The sequence below is a fragment of the Triturus cristatus genome, chromosome 1_1 (assembly GCF_964204655.1).
Source record: "Triturus cristatus chromosome 1_1, aTriCri1.1, whole genome shotgun sequence".
NCBI lineage: Eukaryota > Metazoa > Chordata > Amphibia > Caudata > Salamandridae > Triturus > Triturus cristatus.
Window position 1 is genome coordinate 42330368 of NC_140579.1, and position 19750 is coordinate 42350117.

The 19750-nt window shown below is 44.4% G+C and overlaps 1 protein-coding gene across 5 annotated transcripts in view; it reads right to left on the minus strand.

Moving 5' to 3' along the window:
- Positions 1 to 19750, minus strand: part of LOC146869312 (RNA helicase MOV-10-like) — a 524894-nt gene that overhangs the window by 148195 nt on the left and 356949 nt on the right. For all 5 annotated transcript variants that reach the window (XM_085647618.1, XM_085647842.1, XM_085647767.1 and 2 more), the window contains 4 exons: positions 7383 to 7486; positions 3742 to 3839; positions 3145 to 3264; positions 835 to 937 (listed from right to left, as the gene is read on the minus strand). In XM_085647618.1, the coding sequence (XP_085503744.1) occupies positions 835 to 937; positions 3145 to 3264; positions 3742 to 3839; positions 7383 to 7486 (425 nt within the window). The remainder of the gene's footprint in view (positions 1 to 834; positions 938 to 3144; positions 3265 to 3741; positions 3840 to 7382; positions 7487 to 19750) is intronic.

The following is a 19750-nucleotide window of genomic DNA, read 5'->3' on the forward strand; positions in this document are numbered from 1 at the left end:
GTTGCTGCTTCCAACCTTTGCAGACGGTTGAAAACACCTGGTGATTTAACACATATGACTAATGATATAGTACAGGGGTCTCCAACCTTTTCAGTAACCAGAGCCATTTATCTTCATTTAAATGTATCCCAAGCTAACAAATAGTACTGGTGTAATAGTGACTACATGAAACAAGATTACGTTCGTGACTACCCTACGCAACATTACCAGCAGTGATAGCAAGAGTGTGCAGGGATGCAGGCAGTAAAGTAAACCAGGCTTTGCCGATTTGGAAAGTCTCTACAGAGGCAATACATAAAAGCCACAGCTTGAATACACCAGGGTAATAGGAGTAAGTCTGACCTACGCCGCATGGCTCATCACTCAAATATATTTACGTATATCATGGCAATAATGAGAATACACACATTTTCTTCTCAAATATACACATTTCGATTTTGGTATACATATATTAATTCAACCAAACAACATCTTCTAATTTAATAGGGTGGGCTGCTTACAGGAGAGCAACGTGTATGTAGCTGGAGAGTTATCAGTAGCTCTCAAGCTACTCATTGGAGAAGTCTGATCTAGTACAACTTCATATTTTGCTAGCTTGCCATATGTAACCATTGTTAATCATACTGTTCCCTGACGCTCAATCTCTTGCAGCATAAATACCAATTTCTTCAAAGAAATACAACCTGAAAAGCCCCACCATCAGGTTTCAATAAACTTGTATGGCTTCTTTTGAAAGAGCCTATACTACACATAATTGCAAATAACGTAAAGTGGCTAGTGTACCATCACGCCTTGGTTTACAAACTAAATGCATACAATCTTCTAAAGACCAACCTGTAGTTTTTCAGTAACTTAGTTACAAACACTGAATTAAAACCTCTGTCAGTCTTTTGATAAAGGGAGTTCTGGGTCATGAGTCTTTCCAGTAAGGACATGTCTGAAAGAGAGGAAAGAAGAAGTTCACCTTACTATTAAAGTCAAATAGGAAGAAGACTTTACCTTAATTCGTTTACTAGAACAAATGGCTAGCCTTTTCATAAATACGCTGCAACACTTCCTTATGGTTGCAGTACCTTGGGAACCCTTTCAAAATATGTAGTAAATCTCTTCCTCTTACATTCCTGTCTTTCGCAGTATGGCACCATCTTAAAGTTGCTTTAGATCTTCTGTACAGAACATAGTCAATTAAGTCTGAGTTATGGGTGAAAAGTGGTGGCAGAGTCCATTTTAATGCATCTAGTAGCACAGATTTAAGGTTTTGTTTGAGTTAAACACTTAGTAGTACATATATACACACCATATATATGGGAGACTACCTTTACTACGCGGGCATTTCACCGCGGTAGGTTTACAACGCGGGCTTTACAACGCAAGTCGTTTCAATGACTTGCACTGGAGGGCGCTGTAAGCTAAGGAATAGTACAATTTACTATCCAATACCTTCCCTACTGTACGTAGACTGGTGTTGGAATAGTAAATCGCACTATCCCTAAATCCAGTGCCCTCCAGCGCAAGTCGTTGAAACGACTTGCGTTGTAAAATCCGCGTTGTAAGATACCGCGATCAACATGATCGCGTAGTATCGTCATACATTCACCTATATATATATTTATTTATTTTAATCAGGCCCAGGTGGTGGCAAGACTTGTGAGCCAATGGGGGTGTCCAGGCTTCTAGACAATCTAATGCAAAACAAGACGTACATCCAGTAGATGAAGAATTGAAAAGAACAATCAGAATGATGATCTCACACACAGTGTGGGTGGAGAACATTTGTAATCCCCTGCAGAGTACTGTACACCCATAAAGCCTGGACTTCACTACTTAGTTCAAACAAAAAACCCAACTTCAAGCAAAAGGTTCAAGAAGATAAAGCCTCAGAAAATATTTTATACCCACAAAGTTGTCAAAACAGAATGCTTAAAGCACCCCTGCCTCATCAATTCAAGATCAGAGGCCACTGTGTGGGGATAATCAAGACAAACCTCCTGTACAACCTTCCGCATAATGGCCTACCTGCTTCCAATTCTGGTCTCTATTTACAGACAGCAACATAAACTCCACATGAATCAGAAGCAAATATCCCACTTAACAAAGGGCACACTTTTGTAAAGGCTTTCAAGAAATATCTACTCTAAATATTCCAGTTTTCAGGAATTTCCTGAAATACAAGTTACTGTGTTCATAGTCAACAAATTATGATGGAGGGCGTTTCATCAATTACATCCTTTAACTTGCAGGGACTTGCCTCAGTGATCCTTCCTCTTACAGGTTCAATGAAGGATCAGAAAAGGAGAAGCTAAGTGAAGGTTCCTAGTAGGTAAGCAAATAGACGTCACATAGCGCTGCATGAAACAAAAGAATATAGGCGAGCCCTCCTTTTCACTGCATTGAAGGGTAAAAGGCTCAGCTGAGCACCAGTGATTGAACAGGGTCCTGATCCTCAGCTGGCGGCATGTGTTAGTCATCCTCACAAGACTGACGCTTCACCTCAGGTCATTCTCCATGTGGTTCTATCCCTACTCGTGACAATGCTTGAAGGGTGAGTGAAGATTTGTACAAGTACATTTTGTACTTCATAGTTTCAACTCAGTGAACAGGAATCCTCACCAATGTTCTTTTGTTTCATGCTGAACTTACAGGTCTCACCACCCTCAAGTGAGAATGACCTTTTTTCACCTCCACATAGGTCACACTTTTACACCAAAATTGGTCTCACTTCCATACTCCTACATAATTGCTCTGAGCAACTGGATTTATAATCCCATTCAATAAATGCATTGTTTTTACCCACAGATCAGATTGTTTTGTAGCATTGGAATTCGAATGCGAAACCAAGTGCCACCAAGATGCCAAATGAACAATATCAATGGCCTAAGCAAGGGTGGCAGCAGTTTCAAAGGCACTCATTTAGCGATTATTCTTTCACTATGTCAACACTATCTCACAACTTAAGAGTCTGTCCATCTCAGCTACAGGAATCCAGGAGTAAAGAGACGGTTTTAAGTATACACTCTATTAAGCTGTATTTGTATGGGCCCTTCATCTTCATTTTAAGTTTTACCAAATTTTAATCCCCAAAATTTTACAGTTCAAAGGTTTCTTGTAAACCCAAATGTATACGTCAAGCACCTTTGGACTCACCTAAACCATGTTTGATGGCGACAGGGGACCTCAAGATTGGCCCTAGCTGCTTCGGGTCACCTGCTAGAACCAGCTGTCCTCCATCTTTGTTGGTCAGGGTGTCCATTGCATCCATTATTCCTGAAACGGTTGAACTAAAGGTTTATGCTGGCTGCTCCTCTTGGACCATTATCAATACTGCCAAACTGAGAAGCATTACCAAAGTCTCGAGGCGCTTCATGTGACGCTGCAAAAGGTTATTGCATTGACATAGTCACTCCCCTGTTAAAAGGTCATCCATAGGGTGAACCTCTTCAAAGCGAATATTGTTATAGGTGCACGGAGTTGACAAAACCCTCTCAAAGTGTAAAGACCTTCCAGAAGGCTCATTCAGGGTTTGTGCAGAATAAAATATGCACACCAAGGAAGAGTATTTTCTGCTACTTCCTCGCAGTGGCGCTCTAAGACCACTGACTCATCATCTCATCCAAAATGAGAGGAAACTTCACAATTGACAAGGCTAGGAGTTAAAGATGTAGAAATGTTGCACATCAGCAAATGATGTGAGACAAAGATACCAAAAGCAAAACGAATGTTTTCAAAACACAATACCCATACCTGCTATTGCAATGACACATTCAGGCTCCACGGCATGCCCGGATTCATCAATGAATACATGAGAAAAGTGACCATGAGGGAAGTTTGCAGAAACAAGTCTAAAAGGAAAATAGAGTCAAATAAGACAATTATCAACATGGCTTTAGCTACCCATATTAATGAACTAAAGACCTAAGGCAGAAATGCAGAAGGTGTAAGAAAATATAAATTCCTGCATATGCAGCAGCCACAGTAAGGTGTAAAATGCCAAATAAAGAATAAAGGAGTTTCTTTATATTCTCTCCCCTGCATCAGTCAAACATACAAAAAAACCATCTGTTTAGGTTAGAGAATCTTGGTTAAAGTTTTTAATTCTGGAAATACTCCTAAAGGACATGCTACCTCTGATCAAAGGCTGGCAAGCCCAACCATCATTGTTTCTGTTGCATGTATCCTGAGAACTGAAATCTAAAACGGCATCTAGCGAGACTACCTCAAATGCCTGCATTCCCAGGCAGTTCCATCAGCTTTATTACTGGTGATTTATAACAGAGATTTGTTTCATTTTTTCAGTTTTTCTTAAAAATTCTGATGGAAATGGAGTAAATGATTTAATTTTCAGGAGCACAACCCCCTTCTCCCCCGTGGATTAGTCCCTTAAATTAATATTCTGCTTTCATTCTTGTATGTTCCGTTTTTTTTGTCTTTTATTATTCTCTGCCTTTCTCACTGCCGCACACCCAAATTATGCTAACGTTTGCCCAACCAATTCCTCTTTTCTATTTTAAGTAGATCCTTTCCTGATGCTACACTTTTCCCCTAAAACCGCACTTTGTTTTTTTACTTCTCTGCAACATATTCTGTTTGCTTCCTCCATTAATTTTGCATTTCCTATTTAATCACCCCAAATGTCAGTAGGCAGAGGTAATTAAATGGAGTAAGTGACATTAACGTCCCAGACACCGTATCCAGACCCCATTTTCGCTGCCCCCTTTCATTTCTCCTCTGCAACAAATGCAGTGAAGTTACTCCCTTCGAAAATTGTCCTATATAAAAAGGAAAGTTACCATAATAGATTCAAAAAGTGGGTTTGGCTTTTTTCATAACGTGCAATTCTGTCAAATGTTTCTTGTGGCCTTAATGCAACGCCTAAGACTTCCCAACCCACCCCCCCCAAGTCACAAGGATCCTTCACTCGGCCGCGCGGAACAGACGAGTTTGCTTATAAGCCTTGAGAAGATCAAGGCAAGGACACCTAGAGCTGTGCATTCCTGTTCCTAGGTTTGGGCTGTGAAGAACCATCACGGCTCAAGGATGTGATTTCTCCGAGTACATCCGAGGATCTCACAGTCCATTCTTGTTTTGCAGTTCAGAACTCACGCGCAGACCCTCAAGTGCAGGCTGCGTTTTCTCTGCCCAAAACAACCCAACGAACAGAAACATTGGGGATAGCACATGAACACGTTTTGCACATTACTCACGCACATTTCTTAGCCCGTCTCAGTAAGACATGGACACCATCAATCAGTGGTTAAAAAGATTTCCTGGGATCTAAATTAAAAGCTTTTTTTCAATATATCTTGTGTTTTTTGCAGTAGTCCATGTTTGGCCTAGAAACAGATTTTTCTTTTTTTTTTTCTTTTGTTAAAGTCTTGTTTGGCTTCAATATTGTGGACCTAGCTTCCCACCTTCAAAGGAGTCGATGACTGAGAACCACTGCCATCAGACAATAACACCAAAGTGCACAGGAAGTGAGCAGCTAGGCAGAAACGGAAGGGGGGGGGGGGGATTAAATGTCTGTTATACTTGGCTAATGCTTGCGGAAGGGGGGGTGGGGAGGCGAATCAGCGGTTGGACCAATTTCTGGAACTGCACCACCATGATTTAGTACTACATGATTCTTTTTGCTGGCATTGGTTGCACACCAGTATTATGTCATTGTCTAAAACTTTAAAGTTATAAAAAAAACAACAACAAAAAAACCATACTACGCGCTTGACTTATCCTACTAGGACTGCCGCCTAACTTCAGTCTGCGGAATGCAGTGTGCGCACACCTTCATCGCCGCATCAGAATACAGAAGCGACCAGGTATAAACCAAGAAACAAACATTGCTGAGTGCGCACCCTTACCTTCCAGCTGTCACCAGGGTTGTAATGATAACCCTGTAGGTCTCCAGCTTCTCCTTCCCAGAAAACACATGGCACAGCTTCATCGCCGCATCAGAATACAGAAGCGACAAGGTATAAACCAAGAAACAAACATTGCTGAGTGCACACCCTTACCTTCCAGCTGTCACCAGGGTTGTAATGATAACCCTGTAGGTCTCCAGCTTCTCCTTCCCAGGGAACACATGGCACAGCTTCATCGCCGCATCAGAATACAGAAGCGACAAGGTATAAACCAAGAAACAAACATTGCTGAGTGCGCACCCTTACCTTCCAGCTGTCACCAGGGTTGTAATGATAACCCTGTAGGTCTCCAGCTTCTCCTTCCCAGGGAACACATGGCACAGCTTCATCGCCGCATCAGAATACAGAAGCGACAAGGTATAAACCAAGAAACAAACATTGCTGAGTGCACACCCTTACCTTCCAGCTGTCACCAGGGTTGTAATGATAACCCTGTAGGTCTCCAGCTTCTCCTTCCCAGGGAACACATGGCACAGCTTCATCGCCGCATCAGAATACAGAAGCGACAAGGTATAAACCAAGAAACAAACATTGCTGAGTGCACACCCTTACCTTCCAGCTGTCACCAGGGTTGTAATGATAACCCTGTAGGTCTCCAGCTTCTCCTTCCCAGGGAACACATGGCACAGCTTCATCACCGCATCAGAATGCAGAAGCGACCAGGTATAAAGCAAGAAACAAACATTGCTGAGTGCGCACCCTTACCTTCCAGCTGTCACCAGGGTTGTAATGATAACCCTGTAGGTCTCCAGCTTCTCCTTCCCAGGGAACACATGGCACAGCTTCATCGCCGCATCAGAATACAGAAGCGACAAGGTATAAACCAAGAAACAAACATTGCTGAGTGTACACCCTTACCTTGCAGCTGTCACCAGGGTTGTAATGATAACCCTGTAGGTCTCCAGCTTCTCCTTCCCAGGGAACACATGGCACAGCTTCATCGCCGCATCAGAATACAGAAGCGACAAGGTATAAACCAAGAAACAAACATTGCTGAGTGCACACCCTTACCTTCCAGCTGTCACCAGGGTTGTAATGATAACCCTGTAGGTCTCCAGCTTCTCCTTCCCAGGGAACACATGGCACAGCTTCATCGCCGCATCAGAATACAGAAGCGACAAGGTATAAACCAAGAAACAAACATTGCTGAGTGCACACCCTTACCTTCCAGCTGTCACCAGGGTTGTAATGATAACCCTGTAGGTCTCCAGCTTCTCCTTCCCAGGGAACACATGGCACAGCTTCATCGCCGCATCAGAATACAGAAGCGACCAGGTATAAACCAAGAAACAAACATTGCTGAGTGCACACCCTTACCTTCCAGCTGTCACCAGGGTTGTAATGATAACCCTGTAGGTCTCCAGCTTCTCCTTCCCAGGGAACACATGGCACAGCTTCATCGCCGCATCAGAATACAGAAGCGACAAGGTATAAACCAAGAAACAAACATTGCTGAGTGCGCACCCTTACCTTCCAGCTGTCACCAGGGTTGTAATGATAACCCTGTAGGTCTCCAGCTTCTCCTTCCCAGGGAACACATGGCACAGCTTATTTTCGTCCCAATTGCAGCATGGCTAGATTCAATAGAAATATAAACAAACACCACTCAGATTCAATTTGAAAGTGTTAGATTTTGCACAGGATTATTATACTTCCAAGTGAGGGGTGCAAACTTCTAAGGCAAGTGCTTGATTTCAGTTTGTTCAGAAAGAAAAATATGTTGTTCTGCAAAGTGGTAGCTCTACCTAAGACAGGGGTATTTTCTTCCTTTGATTGAATGAAAACACAAGTCCCCCTTTTTTGCAATTTTACATCCTCCATGATGGTGTACTCCCTAAAATATTTTTATTACTTCAGGTAGTTAAAAAAGCATTAAAAGGAGGCATATCTTGCGGATTGACATAATACTTAAAACCCAGAGCCTCTTGAGTTATGAATGTCCACCAACGCCTGTATTAGCCCACGTGTCACTCACTGCCAGGGGTGCAGGCTGGCACGTGGGATGGGCATTATGTTTAATGTAGGTGGCACACAACTGTCCTAGGCTAAATCACAAACCTGTCTTTTTTTACATTATGTCAAAATCTAAGGTTTACTGATCAGACTATGCAACATGGCTTTCTGAAGCATACATTTGAATGCCGTCTATTCTTCAAATGTAAATTTCAGGATACTGTTTGCTTTAAGTCTTTACTACTAAAACTAATTTAAGTGGAGCGAGCTGGGAGACCATCAGCAACCATGCACCTGCTATAGATCACAGAGTGGTAAATAAAGCAATAGACCCCACGAGCAAATGCCTACAGTTAGTGAAATATATGGGATATGTACTCCAAGAGCGACCACTGACCTAATGTATTGTGGGGTGTAAGAAACTGGGTTCCTTGGTGATGAGACAGGACTCCGCATCGCAGCCCTGTAGCTACTTCAGAACCACAGTTGCATGACGCATCCTTGACCCGGTATCTTGCAATGATCCACTAACAAGGATTTAAACTACTTTGTTCAGTGGGCCAAACTTGCTCCTTCTAAGAAATTGGGTTACTGGTTGAGGGGGGTGAAACCGTACTCAAGCAGCAACCAAAATGTCCGTCAGGGTGAAAACACAAGCAAACTCCAAATTTAACTGTGGTTAACCCTTAACCCCAAAGCAGTAAGGCCTAACTCGGAGACAACGTGTAAAGTATTTATGCAGTACTTCAAGCAGTTTCAAAGTGAAAACAATGCAAGAATGATCCCAAACCAATTTAGAAAAATAGAGTAAAAGTTAATAAATTGAGATCAAAACAACATAAATCCAAAAAGTAGAACCGGAGATACGCAATCTCAAAGTTTAAAGTAAAAATAGTGGCTAGCACCAGCTTTGGTTATCTGGTCACAACAGACTGGGACAAAGTCACAAGTTGAGGTCGACTGCAATGAGGCATGGGCCGGATACATGGACAGTTAGACCCATCAGCCTTAGGGTGGTCTTCCCCCAAACATTTTGCCTCACTCCTTCATATTTTTCTGATCTCGTTTCTTTTGGCCTTAGAACTCTATGAACTTTGCCACTTCTAACCAATGCCAAATTGTGTGTGCTCACTCCTTAGAACATGGTATCATTGGCTTATTTACTTTACTTATAATTACCTAGTGAAGTGGTACTACATTTACCCAGGGCCTGTAGATTAAATTCTAATAGTAGGTCTGCAGCACTTGTTGCACCGCCCACTTAAGTAGCCTTGCAAACCTTTCTCAGGCCTGCCATTGCAGCCTGGGTGTGCAGTTTTAAACTGCCATTTCGACCTGGCAAATCAACCTTTTGCATGCCTATACCTGCCTTTTTAGGTCGAGCCTAGACAGCACATGCGCGGTCTGCAAGACCTAGAGTAAGCAGTATACTGGCATGTAATCCCGCCTGCCGCTTGCCTTTGGCTAATTCCTCCGTTGCTCTTCTCTTTTGACTCTGTATTGGTTGGCTCTTCCAATACATCACTTCCGATGTATCGGAAGCAGCACCAACCAACTACAGTTTTGTTACGGAGTAAAGTGTTTAGCTCTTTCATTTGGGACTATTTTGTCTGTTTTGTGCTAGGGATATTTCATCACAGCAGCGCCAAGCACTGCACCCGGTTTCCTGTTATTTTCTTTTTTTTTTTATCTATCAGCATGGTGCCCTTAAATATGCACGGGCGCTGCGCTTTATAGTTTAGCGCTGCGCCCGCTTTCATCATTATTGTCGGCTGCTTCTCTGTTTTTCCTTTCACATGTATACTCTGGTGTTCCTCATGCACCATCTTCGCCTCCTACCTTCTCTCACTGACCCTTTCTTGACTGTTTTTAAGGGAGATGCCTGAATTAACTCTGCCTGCACTGGTAAACACGCGCTGCCTTCTAAATGCTGTCCTTGCCAGCCCCGGCAGCAACCCGGAGCCTTCTGTTTGTGCACCCCACTTCTAGTCAGTCTCTCACATTGAAGCTGTTAATTGGCCACAGACGTTACCATGGCAGGCTGAGGGCTGCAGCGAACCCTTTAACCATGGGATTCAGGGGTGTAAACTAGGCCCTGCCATAATCCAAGGTTAGCTCCCGCAAGGTCTGTGAGCCCCTCTACCCCCGTCACTCAATGCAATTGTAATTTGATTTATATAGCGCTTATTCCCGCTTTTCAGCGAGTCCCAGATGATTTCCTTTCATTTTGCGGCAATATACTATAACGAACAAGGCACACGTAGATCTTGCAAGTATTTAGATGCGAGTTGCACATTTTCAGACGATTCCTTGTTTTACTCTAAATACCTGATGTTATCTGAATACAGGGTTGGGACACTCCACGTGAAGAGGCTGCCATGAGAAAAGCAGGGCTAATGCCTCTAAACGATTGAAACAAAGGCCTGTAATATTAATCTCCTCTGCACTTCTGATGCAAGCTAAAGGAAAAACTGACTTAGTTGAACATTCTTTAAACACATGCCCTCACACGATCACCAAATATGAACAGACTAATACCAGCTGACTTAATGCTACCTGGACCGCCCTTGGGGTTTCCATATACAAATAATTGTAACGTCGAACTTCGGTGCAGTTTTATTAATTGAGGCGGATCGGGACTACAGCTCCCAGAAGGCACTTGGTTATTCATTCAAGGTCTGCTATATAGTGTCTCAGTGAGATGGATGGAGCAATTTGTAAATCTAGAATACCATGGCAATGGTAAAAATGCGTTATTCATGCTTTTGTCCTTGAGGCGGGGGAGGAGGAGAGGGGGGGGGGGGAGATCTCACAATATTACTGTATTATCTAACACTCAGTGGTGCCAAATTCAATCTGATGAAGTTATACCTCATCTGGTAAATACCTCACACACTGAGCCAGTATTTACCATGTGTAATTTTACTGAGTACGAAATTAGTGCACGCAATTGTGGTCATTTTAAAAGGAGACCCTAAATGTTGTGTTAAAACTCAGCACAGTTGACATTGTGCCACAAAGCTGTACCGCCTGATTTAACACAAAAAAGTAAATGATGTCAGGAGACTTTAAGTTGTCCCAGATTTCCATTTTTAAACTCTGGTAACTTTAGGTGTGAACCCTTGGGGACAAAAACCAAGTAAGGGAACCACTGTTCATGTGCATGACCAGTAATTGTGGCCCAGTGACGCTACTTCTAGCAGCAAGCCACGTGTGTGGGGACAGGTGTGCTCTCTCATCACAGCAGCAAAGTGGCGTAAAGGCCAGAGCTCCCGACTCTGGAGCCGGGGAACCCTGTGATTCTGGGCAAATCATTTAATCTCCCGGTGCCTACCAAAAAAACATATCCTTGTGTAACATAATTGGTGCTTATGTAAAGTGCTCCAATAACTTCAGGTCGAGTTCGCGCTTTGTAAAACTGCAAAAAAAGGTTGAGTGATGGGTGCTGAAGATTGGGCTAGTTGGGGGTGTCCACATAAAGAAAACAAACTTGTTGGAGGGGCCAGCGTCTCTAGGTTTCCAGGAAGACGTACTGGCACTTTCGCTTCAATACTTGTTGGTTGCTTTCCATCCGATAAGTAGGGCGTTTTGTGCCTTGGTCGACAGTGCTAAATGGCTTTGTACATCCGGCCAAAAATCTCTTCACACATTTTGTGGCAACCTATCTAATACTGTGTGTAAAAGAATATTAAAACAATGATTTTCATATTTACAGTGCTTTCAGCAAGCTGGGATCTCGTAGCAAAATAAATGCACATCACCATTTCCTGGTGCACCAACCTGCGAGAGCAATGCACACAGACTCTACAGCAGCAGAACTGGCAGCAGGCCATGTGGACAGCTTCAAGGTTTAGCACCAGCATTGAGGAAATGGCCACTGCGCATCTGCAAGCGTTCAGGAAGCACCAAGTCAGGACTCACTTCGGTCTCGTCACAATGTTGCTCTTCCACAGGCTTGAGTGGAGCTTCGCCTTATTTTGCCAGTATAGGGTAGGATGGGATACGTATTTATATAGCGCAGCGAATGCCGAAGCGTCTTGGCGCTCATACAACACAAAGGGGGAAACGAAATCCTCAAATACAAGCCTCTTGAAAGAGCTGTCTCTTTAACATTTTTCTGAAGGTCTGATGGTTATGTATAGATTTTAAAGAGTGGGGAAGCCTATTCCAGAGTCCGGCGGCACGAACCGAAAAGGCTCTGCCGCCCCATCTAGCTTTCCTAATCCGATTAATCTTGATGAGACTGAGTGCTCGATCTTAGCACACGGCCGGCGGTATAAGGAATAAACAGCTTCTGAACGTCCCTAGCACCACATCCGAAGACAGCTTTGTGTACCAGGCAGATAGCTTTAAAATCTATACGCAGATGGACAGGAAGCCAGTGTAATGCAATGATTCCCTCTGAGATCGATTGATCTCTTGGGACGTCCAATAATAACCTCGCCGCTGCGTTTTGGAGAGTCTGCAACCTTCCTATCTGTGTCTTGTTTATCCCTAGCAATAAAGCGTTGCAGTAGTCTAGTCTGGATAGGACAAGTCCCACTACCACCGCTTTGCGCATTTCGGCGCTGATGATAGGAAAAATCTTACGCAGCGTCCTTATAAGGAAGGAGCAGGATGATGCAAGGCTGTTGACATGGGCTGAAAAATTCAGCTGATTGTCAAACAGCATGCTCAGATTTCTCACTTTGGGCACGGGGCAGGGACACTGCCCAGCCCTTGCCGGCCACCAAGATCTGTTCCACAAGGGACTTCCATGACCAAACTCAATAATCTCGGTTTTCTCAGTATTAATCTTCAGGAAGCTTTCCTGCATCCAAATCATAATTTCTGACAGACAGCTATGGAATTTAAGGGTCAAGTCAGTAGAATGTTTAGCCGCGGAAATTATGAGCTGAGAGTCATCAGCGTAGGAGACTATCTGGAACCCATGCTTCCTGATAAGTTTCACCAAGGGAGTCACATAGATGTTGAACAGCGTGGGTGACAATGCTGAGCCCTGAGGAACACCACACGGCAGCTGAAAACTGTCCTACTGTAGCCCGTCCCAAAGTAAATTTTGCTCCCTCCCCTCCAGAAAAGAGGAGAGAAGGGACAGTGCCGTCCCCCGAATGCCAACCTCCTGAAGCCTCTGAGTCAACACCGTATGATTTACGGTGTCGAAGGCTGCTGATAAATCTAGCATCACTAGGACTGCCTTACCTCCCTTGTCCACAATATTGCGGATCTCCTCTGCTGCCACCAGAAGGGCTGACTCAGTAGAATGCTGTGTCCGAAAACCATGTTGGCTCGAATCAAGTCGGTTGTGGGCAGTTAAATATTCTGTCAGGGATCTATTTAGCTCCCTTTCCATAATTTTAGCTGCAAAAGGCAGAGCGGCGATTGGGCGATAGTTCTTTAGTGTAAGAGGGTCTAATGAGGTTTTTTGTAATAGCGGTCTGATGATTGCACTCCTCCAGCTTCTAGGGTAGGTGCCGGACTCTATTACCTGGTTGATTAAAGCGCATAGCTCTCCAGCAATCAGGTCTGGCGCAAGGTGCATAACAAGGGGGGGGGGGGGGGGGCAGGGATCTTTAGCTGAGCCTGATTTCGTCAGAGTAATCAATCTACAAGTTTCCTCTATTGTAATGAGAGGGAAGGGGCTAAGGCCAGAACTGTCCTCCCCACCAGTTGTCAATAGCTGGCTATGACTATCTGGACTAGGGTGCAGATTAAGAAGATCCCTATATATTACCTGCACCTTGTCTTGAAAAAACCGGGCAAGTTTCTGGCACATTTCCAGGTTTGGCCGATAAATGTGATCCGAAAGGGGCTTGGAAAGGGCCGTGATAGTTTTAAAAAGCTCCTTGGCTGAATTCCCTGCATCCTTAATCTTAGTCTCATAGAATGTCCTTTTGGCTGATATAATTGCCTCTCTATAAGCTGATAGAGTATGGTTATATCTGGCCTTTCGGTCAATACTATAGTCGACTCTCCAAAGGCGCTCAGCCCTTCTACAAGTACTCTTCAAGACCTTAAGCTCCCTATTGTACCAGGGGGCAGATGGCTTAGTCCTACTTGTACCAAGCCGTTTAACAGGCACTACTTCATCAGCCGCATCCGCCAGCCATTTGTCAAAGAGCAGTGCTGCCTCGGAGTTGTCTCTACTATGAAGGGGGCGTGATTGACCCAGCGCAGTAATTAGATTATCGGCCTTCGTCTGAGACCAAAGTCTAGTTATTACCTTCGGCGCTTTAGAGCGGGAGGACGCTGCTACTATTTCCGCTCTGATAGCAAAATCCACTACGCTGTGGTCGGACCAAGGAAGAGCTTTAATGTTAATAATTTCCAGATCCATATTGCTCGTCAAAATACCATCTTGGGTGTGACCCATTGTATGAGTCGGACCCTTGACCACTTGGTTAAAGCCTAGGGCTGTTAGATTATCCAGTAGTAAAGCTACCTCTGGTTGATTACTAAGTTCTAAGTGGTAGTTGAAATCGCCCAGAAGGATAAAAGGGTGAGGATCCATTCGGGATTCCAAATGGCTCATAAGCTTTGAGGGGAAAGTGGATTTAGGCCCAGGCGGTCGATAGATTAATAGGCCTTGCAGTTTGAAAACATTTCCCAAATATATAGTAAAATAAAGTGCTTCTGCTGGGAGATCAAGATATGTTTCCACTCGCAGGTTTAAATGTGCTTGATGAGCCACCGCTATCCCCCCGCCCCTCTTGCCTCTCCTATCTTGAGAGGAGACCACATAACCGCTGGGTAAGGCGATGTTCCAGCCTGGGCCCGATGTATTGTCGGTCAAGGTTTCGGTTAGAAAGATTATATCAGGGGAGCGGCTTTCTACCAGATCAGCGATCTGATACTTATTCCTATGTAAAGAGCGAACATTTAAAAGTATGACAGTTGAATAAGAGCCTTTTAGAGTTTGAGATCCAATCCAGTCTGTTGTGGCTGGATTTATGTATGCTTATAGGGAGTAGGTATTGGTTGTTGTGTTTCAAACATGCACAGAGATTAATTTAGGGACATGCCACCAAACAGATGTACACTCGCGCATGCTCGGTCGAATCTATAGGCATATCTTCCAGACCACATCTGGAAAAATAGCAAGGAGAAATAGGAGATGGACAGACACTTGTTTTTTAGTGGATAGCATTCATCCCTCATTTTGGATTAATATTCACACAAAAGGCTGTTTGCACTCATCTGCGGGCAAACCAAAGCATAATCCCAAATAGTAATTGTAATGATTCATTATCAATATTTAGTCTGGTCTAAATATTAATAATGAATTACTACAATTACTACTTGGGATTACGTTTTGGGCCAAAGATCATCCATCACTCGCTGCTGTTGATAGGAGTTTTACAGTTCCTAAAACCTCGGTAGAACAGTGAAACAAAGCAGACAGGCCACCTCACCTGGCTCAGGCCCTCACAAGTTAAAGGTGGGAGTTACCGCTCCTTGGCCTTTTTTTTTTTTTTAATACTATTGTGGACCTCCTTTGTCTTCATATTTAGGCAACGTCTGGCCATACCCTCTTCCTTCGTCCTCACTCTTTAATACAAGTTTGCCAATAAGTTCTTTGTCTGAAATGTGATTATGGTTGTCTGTTGGGTCGCCTGTTTGGGTCGCCTGTTTGGGTCATCATCTTGTGCTTGCTTTGCCTGTTTCAGAAAGCCATTCCATGCTTAGTCTGCTCAGGACAAGGCTCTGCCAGAGTCCTTCAGTCAGGGAGGTGGAGGTTAGCTGCATGAGCCAACGGTTTGAGATATGAGGCGGTGGAGGGAACATTTAGATATACATTGGTAAAGGAAGCTCGCCAGTCATCTATAACTAGCAACCCCCACCAACAGCCCCCCATCTTTATTGTGCTTTTAAAAAACGGAACATTCCAAAACCTCAATATAGGAAACCTATTGTAGGTTTGTCCATCTGTGAATGCCTGCAAGGCTACCTGGCATGTCAGGATTGTTGTTTTCCACAAAGGGTGGTTCTACTACGCAGTAAGAAAACGAGCATTTGCTATGCAATAGGTCTCGCATTTGCGAGAGTTTGAGCAATTGGCATTGTAAATACCAATGCCTTTTATTTCTGTATTTTAAAAACCTGCAAGCGGTGCGTAAACATGCACTGTGTACTTGCAGTCGTTGTATGCCTCTTTTACGGTCAGCCTTCCTTTTCGTAAGCAAGGACTATAAGTACAAAGGGCGTGTTTATGCAGGGCATACAGCTTTTCCAAACACATAAATAAAAGGCATTGTCGTTTACAATGGCAATAGCTCAGACTCTTGCAAATGCGAGACCTATTGCACTGCAAATGCTTGTTAATACATGCAAGTCACTCCTAGGGTGGACCCTAAACAGCCCACCGGGTATGGTGCAGTGTATTTAAAAAGTAGGCCATGTTCTTTTAATATTTACATGTCCAGATAGTGAAAACGCCTAAATAGTTTTTCTCTAATGCAAGAGCCACCTCTCCCATAGGATAACATTGGGGTTGCCTTATTACATTTATTAAAAATATTGCATACCCCCTGTAGTTAGTCTTGAGCCCGAGCAGTGGAGGCAAGAAACCAGAGAACCTAAAAGGGAATTCTCTAGAAGTTTCTCCAACTTCAAAGATGGCAAGAGGTATAATTATTGGACCTTAGACCAAATCTTCAGTACACTTCTGCACCAGTGGAAGACTGACAGGAAGGATTGAGGTGCTGCTGAAAGGACTGCCACTTTGTTGGACTGCTAGACTGACCTGCTGCCCTCTTGCCTTGGTGAGAAGGACTGGAACCTACAACCTGTACTCAGGACCATCAGAGTGACTCCAAGGGCTAGTTTCTAGTAAACAGCACCTTGACTCTGCAACTGTGAGTCTTAGCCTGCCACGGTGTGCCACCCCCAACCCAGACCCTTGGAAATGAGCTAAAAGGTGCTCGGTCAGCCCATCTGTGGACGCAGCAGAACGGACACATCTACTCTGCTGCACAGCGCAACCCTGAGTAGAACCGACTGATAGTCTCTGCTGTGTGGACTTCCCCGGCACTAGTACTTTGCATCCCCCTTGCAGCCTCATAAGAACTACTGCTGCACGACGACTCCTCACATCGCAAGCCCCTCATAGACGACCGCCTCAACGATGATGCAGGACTCCACATTACAAGTCCCCCAGCTTCCTCAAAACCAGTCTGTACATGATGCAACCTCGACACAGGACTTTACATCGAAAGCCCCTGCTTTGAAGGCTTCCTTGAACAGAAGCAAGATCTAACATTGCAGCCTTGCAACTTCCCTGAACAGCAGCTATGTGATGCATCTCTGGCCTGGACCTCCCATCGCCTGCTCAATGCATCCACGACATGGGTCCTTGCAGCTCTCTGAAACCGGAATTTAGGTACTCTTGTTCAGCAGGGTCACTGTAGCAGGCGTGCGCGTCATAGCAGTTGGCCCAGAATTTGAGACTTTGTCCTGATTCGCCATGACAAGATAACCATAGTTGGCATTTTCTGCTTTTTGGAGCTATATTCACTGAAATCTTAAACATTGCACATCTCCAGTTCTATTGCTAGGATTTTTGTTGTCTTGGTATTATTATTATTAGATCTTACTACACTTTTCCAATTTTGTGGGGGATTTTTCTCGTGTTGTGTTTTCACTTTATTTCTGCTTGAAGTGGTGCATAAATACTTCACACATTGCCTCTAAAGTAAGCCTGAATGCCAAGCTACCAGAAGGTTTAACACAGGTTAATTTGGGTTTGCTTGTGACCCTGACCAGGATTGGGGTGGCTGCTTGAGATGGGTTTCAGCCCCCTCAATCATTAACCCAATTTCTTACAGGGCCCAAGTACCTTAAATCCTGGTTTGTGGATCATTGCGAGATCCTGAGTCGAGGATGCGTCATGCAGGGGCAGTTCTGAAGAAGCTACACGGCACGATGCAGAGTTCTTTTATCATCGAGGAATCTGTTGATAAGGTGCTTGCTCTGCAAAGGCATACGCAGGCCTGGTTCCTAGGGTACTGTGATGCAAGGTTCATAATCTGGGATGCGTTCATGCTGCATTGGTTCTGCCCACAGAATCACAGTTGGGCGGGCAGAGCACCAGGAGGCCCACTTCCAAAGGTCCAGGACTGGGAAGTCACCACTTAGGGGTCGCAGCAGGCAGAGGCCAGGAGGCGGACTCAAGGTGGTTGGAGCCGTATCTTTCCCCAAGGCTCTGAGCAAGAGACCAGACAACTAGCCATTGGAGTTACTCTGGTGGCCCTAGGATCAAGATGCAGGTCCAGTCCTTCGCCGGCAGCCGGGCAGCAGAGCAGCAGTCCTCCTTGCAGAGCAGCACAGCAGTCCTTCCGAGTCTTCTACAGGTCCAGAGGCGTATTGAAGAGTTGGAACAGAGGGTCCAATATTTATACCTGGTGCTCACTTTGAAGAAGGAGAAGGTTCTGGAGGTTTCCAACCCCAGAGGTGCTAGCAATTTCCTAACGCCCTGCCCTGGCCCCAGCTTGTCTGGAGTCACAAATGACTTGAGTTCAACACTTTGTGTGTGCTGAGGCAGAGACTTTGTGATGTGCAGGTGTGGTAGGTGACAGCTCATCCCCTTCATCAAATTAGAGAGGACCCATCCTACCAACACCTATTTCCCCTTTGTCTCACTGTCTGGGAGCAATACACAAAGACCAACTACCAGCTACATTTAGTCATTTGGAACAAGATGCAGGCTGCAGGCATCAAACTGTTAGGACAAGGGCCAACTTTCTGAAAGTGACACTTTCAGTATTGGGACTTAAAATCCACACCTACCATTAAAGAGGGTTTTTTTTTTTTTTTTTAAAATATTTTTTTTTTATTTAGCCACAAGAAAAAAACCGCTTATTATTACATGCCATGACATTTCCTGCATACATAATAAAAAGAAGACCCTCTCAGATATTTGGAAAGACAATAAAAACATATCAAAATTCATGCATAAATATACAGTGAGAATATCCACATAGCAGCTTGGATTACCCGATAACTTTCCTTTGATAGTATATCATAGATAAAGTGACTGTGCCATAAATAACTTACTAATTACAAGTTTGCTACTTCACCAAATTGCTGATTGGGGCCCATAATTTCTGCCCAAACTCTCTAATTTTGTTTACCCTTTAATGGATACACTGCAGATTCTATGTTGTGGATAGCCAGTAACCTAGATCTCCAATTAGAAAATGTAGGAGGATCTGTATTAATCCATGGTGAAGTTATGCAAGAGTGAGCCAGGGGCGTAACACAGGCCCCACGCATCCTCCGCGGTGCGGGGGCCCGAGCTGCAGGGGGCCCCCTCAGCACAGTACTCTCGTCCGAGAGCTCGAGCAGGGGGCTGTGAGGAGGGTAGAGCAGGAAGACACGTCCTGAAATTACCCTGGTGGAGAGGACAAGAGGCAGAGACAGATCGGGGGTGAAGCCTTGGAGAGGGAGAAAAGTATGGGAAAGTCTGAGTGGGGAGAGGAGGTGATGGTGAAAGAGAGACTGGGGAGGGTGATCAGTGGACAGAAGGCAAGTAAGAGAGGACCCGAAGAGCATGAAGGAGTTGATTGACGTAGAACGAGAAGGGAAAGAGAGGCGAGGAGAGAGAGGTGGAGAGGAGACCACAACGCAGAGAGAGAGAGGGAGCGGCCACCCATTACAGAAGTCACCGCAATAGTATTTATATAGCGCTTACTACCCCTGACGAGGCGCCGAAGAAGGAGATCGGGGGAGAGAGAATAAAAATAGATACTTAGGAAAGATGTGCAGAGAAAGTGAAGAGAGTGTTGTAGAAAGGACAGAGAGAAGGACAGAGAGAGAAATAAAGGTCGACACCCGAGAGAGGATAAAGGAGAAACCGATAGAAGAGATGGCACTGATGAGAGAGTGTA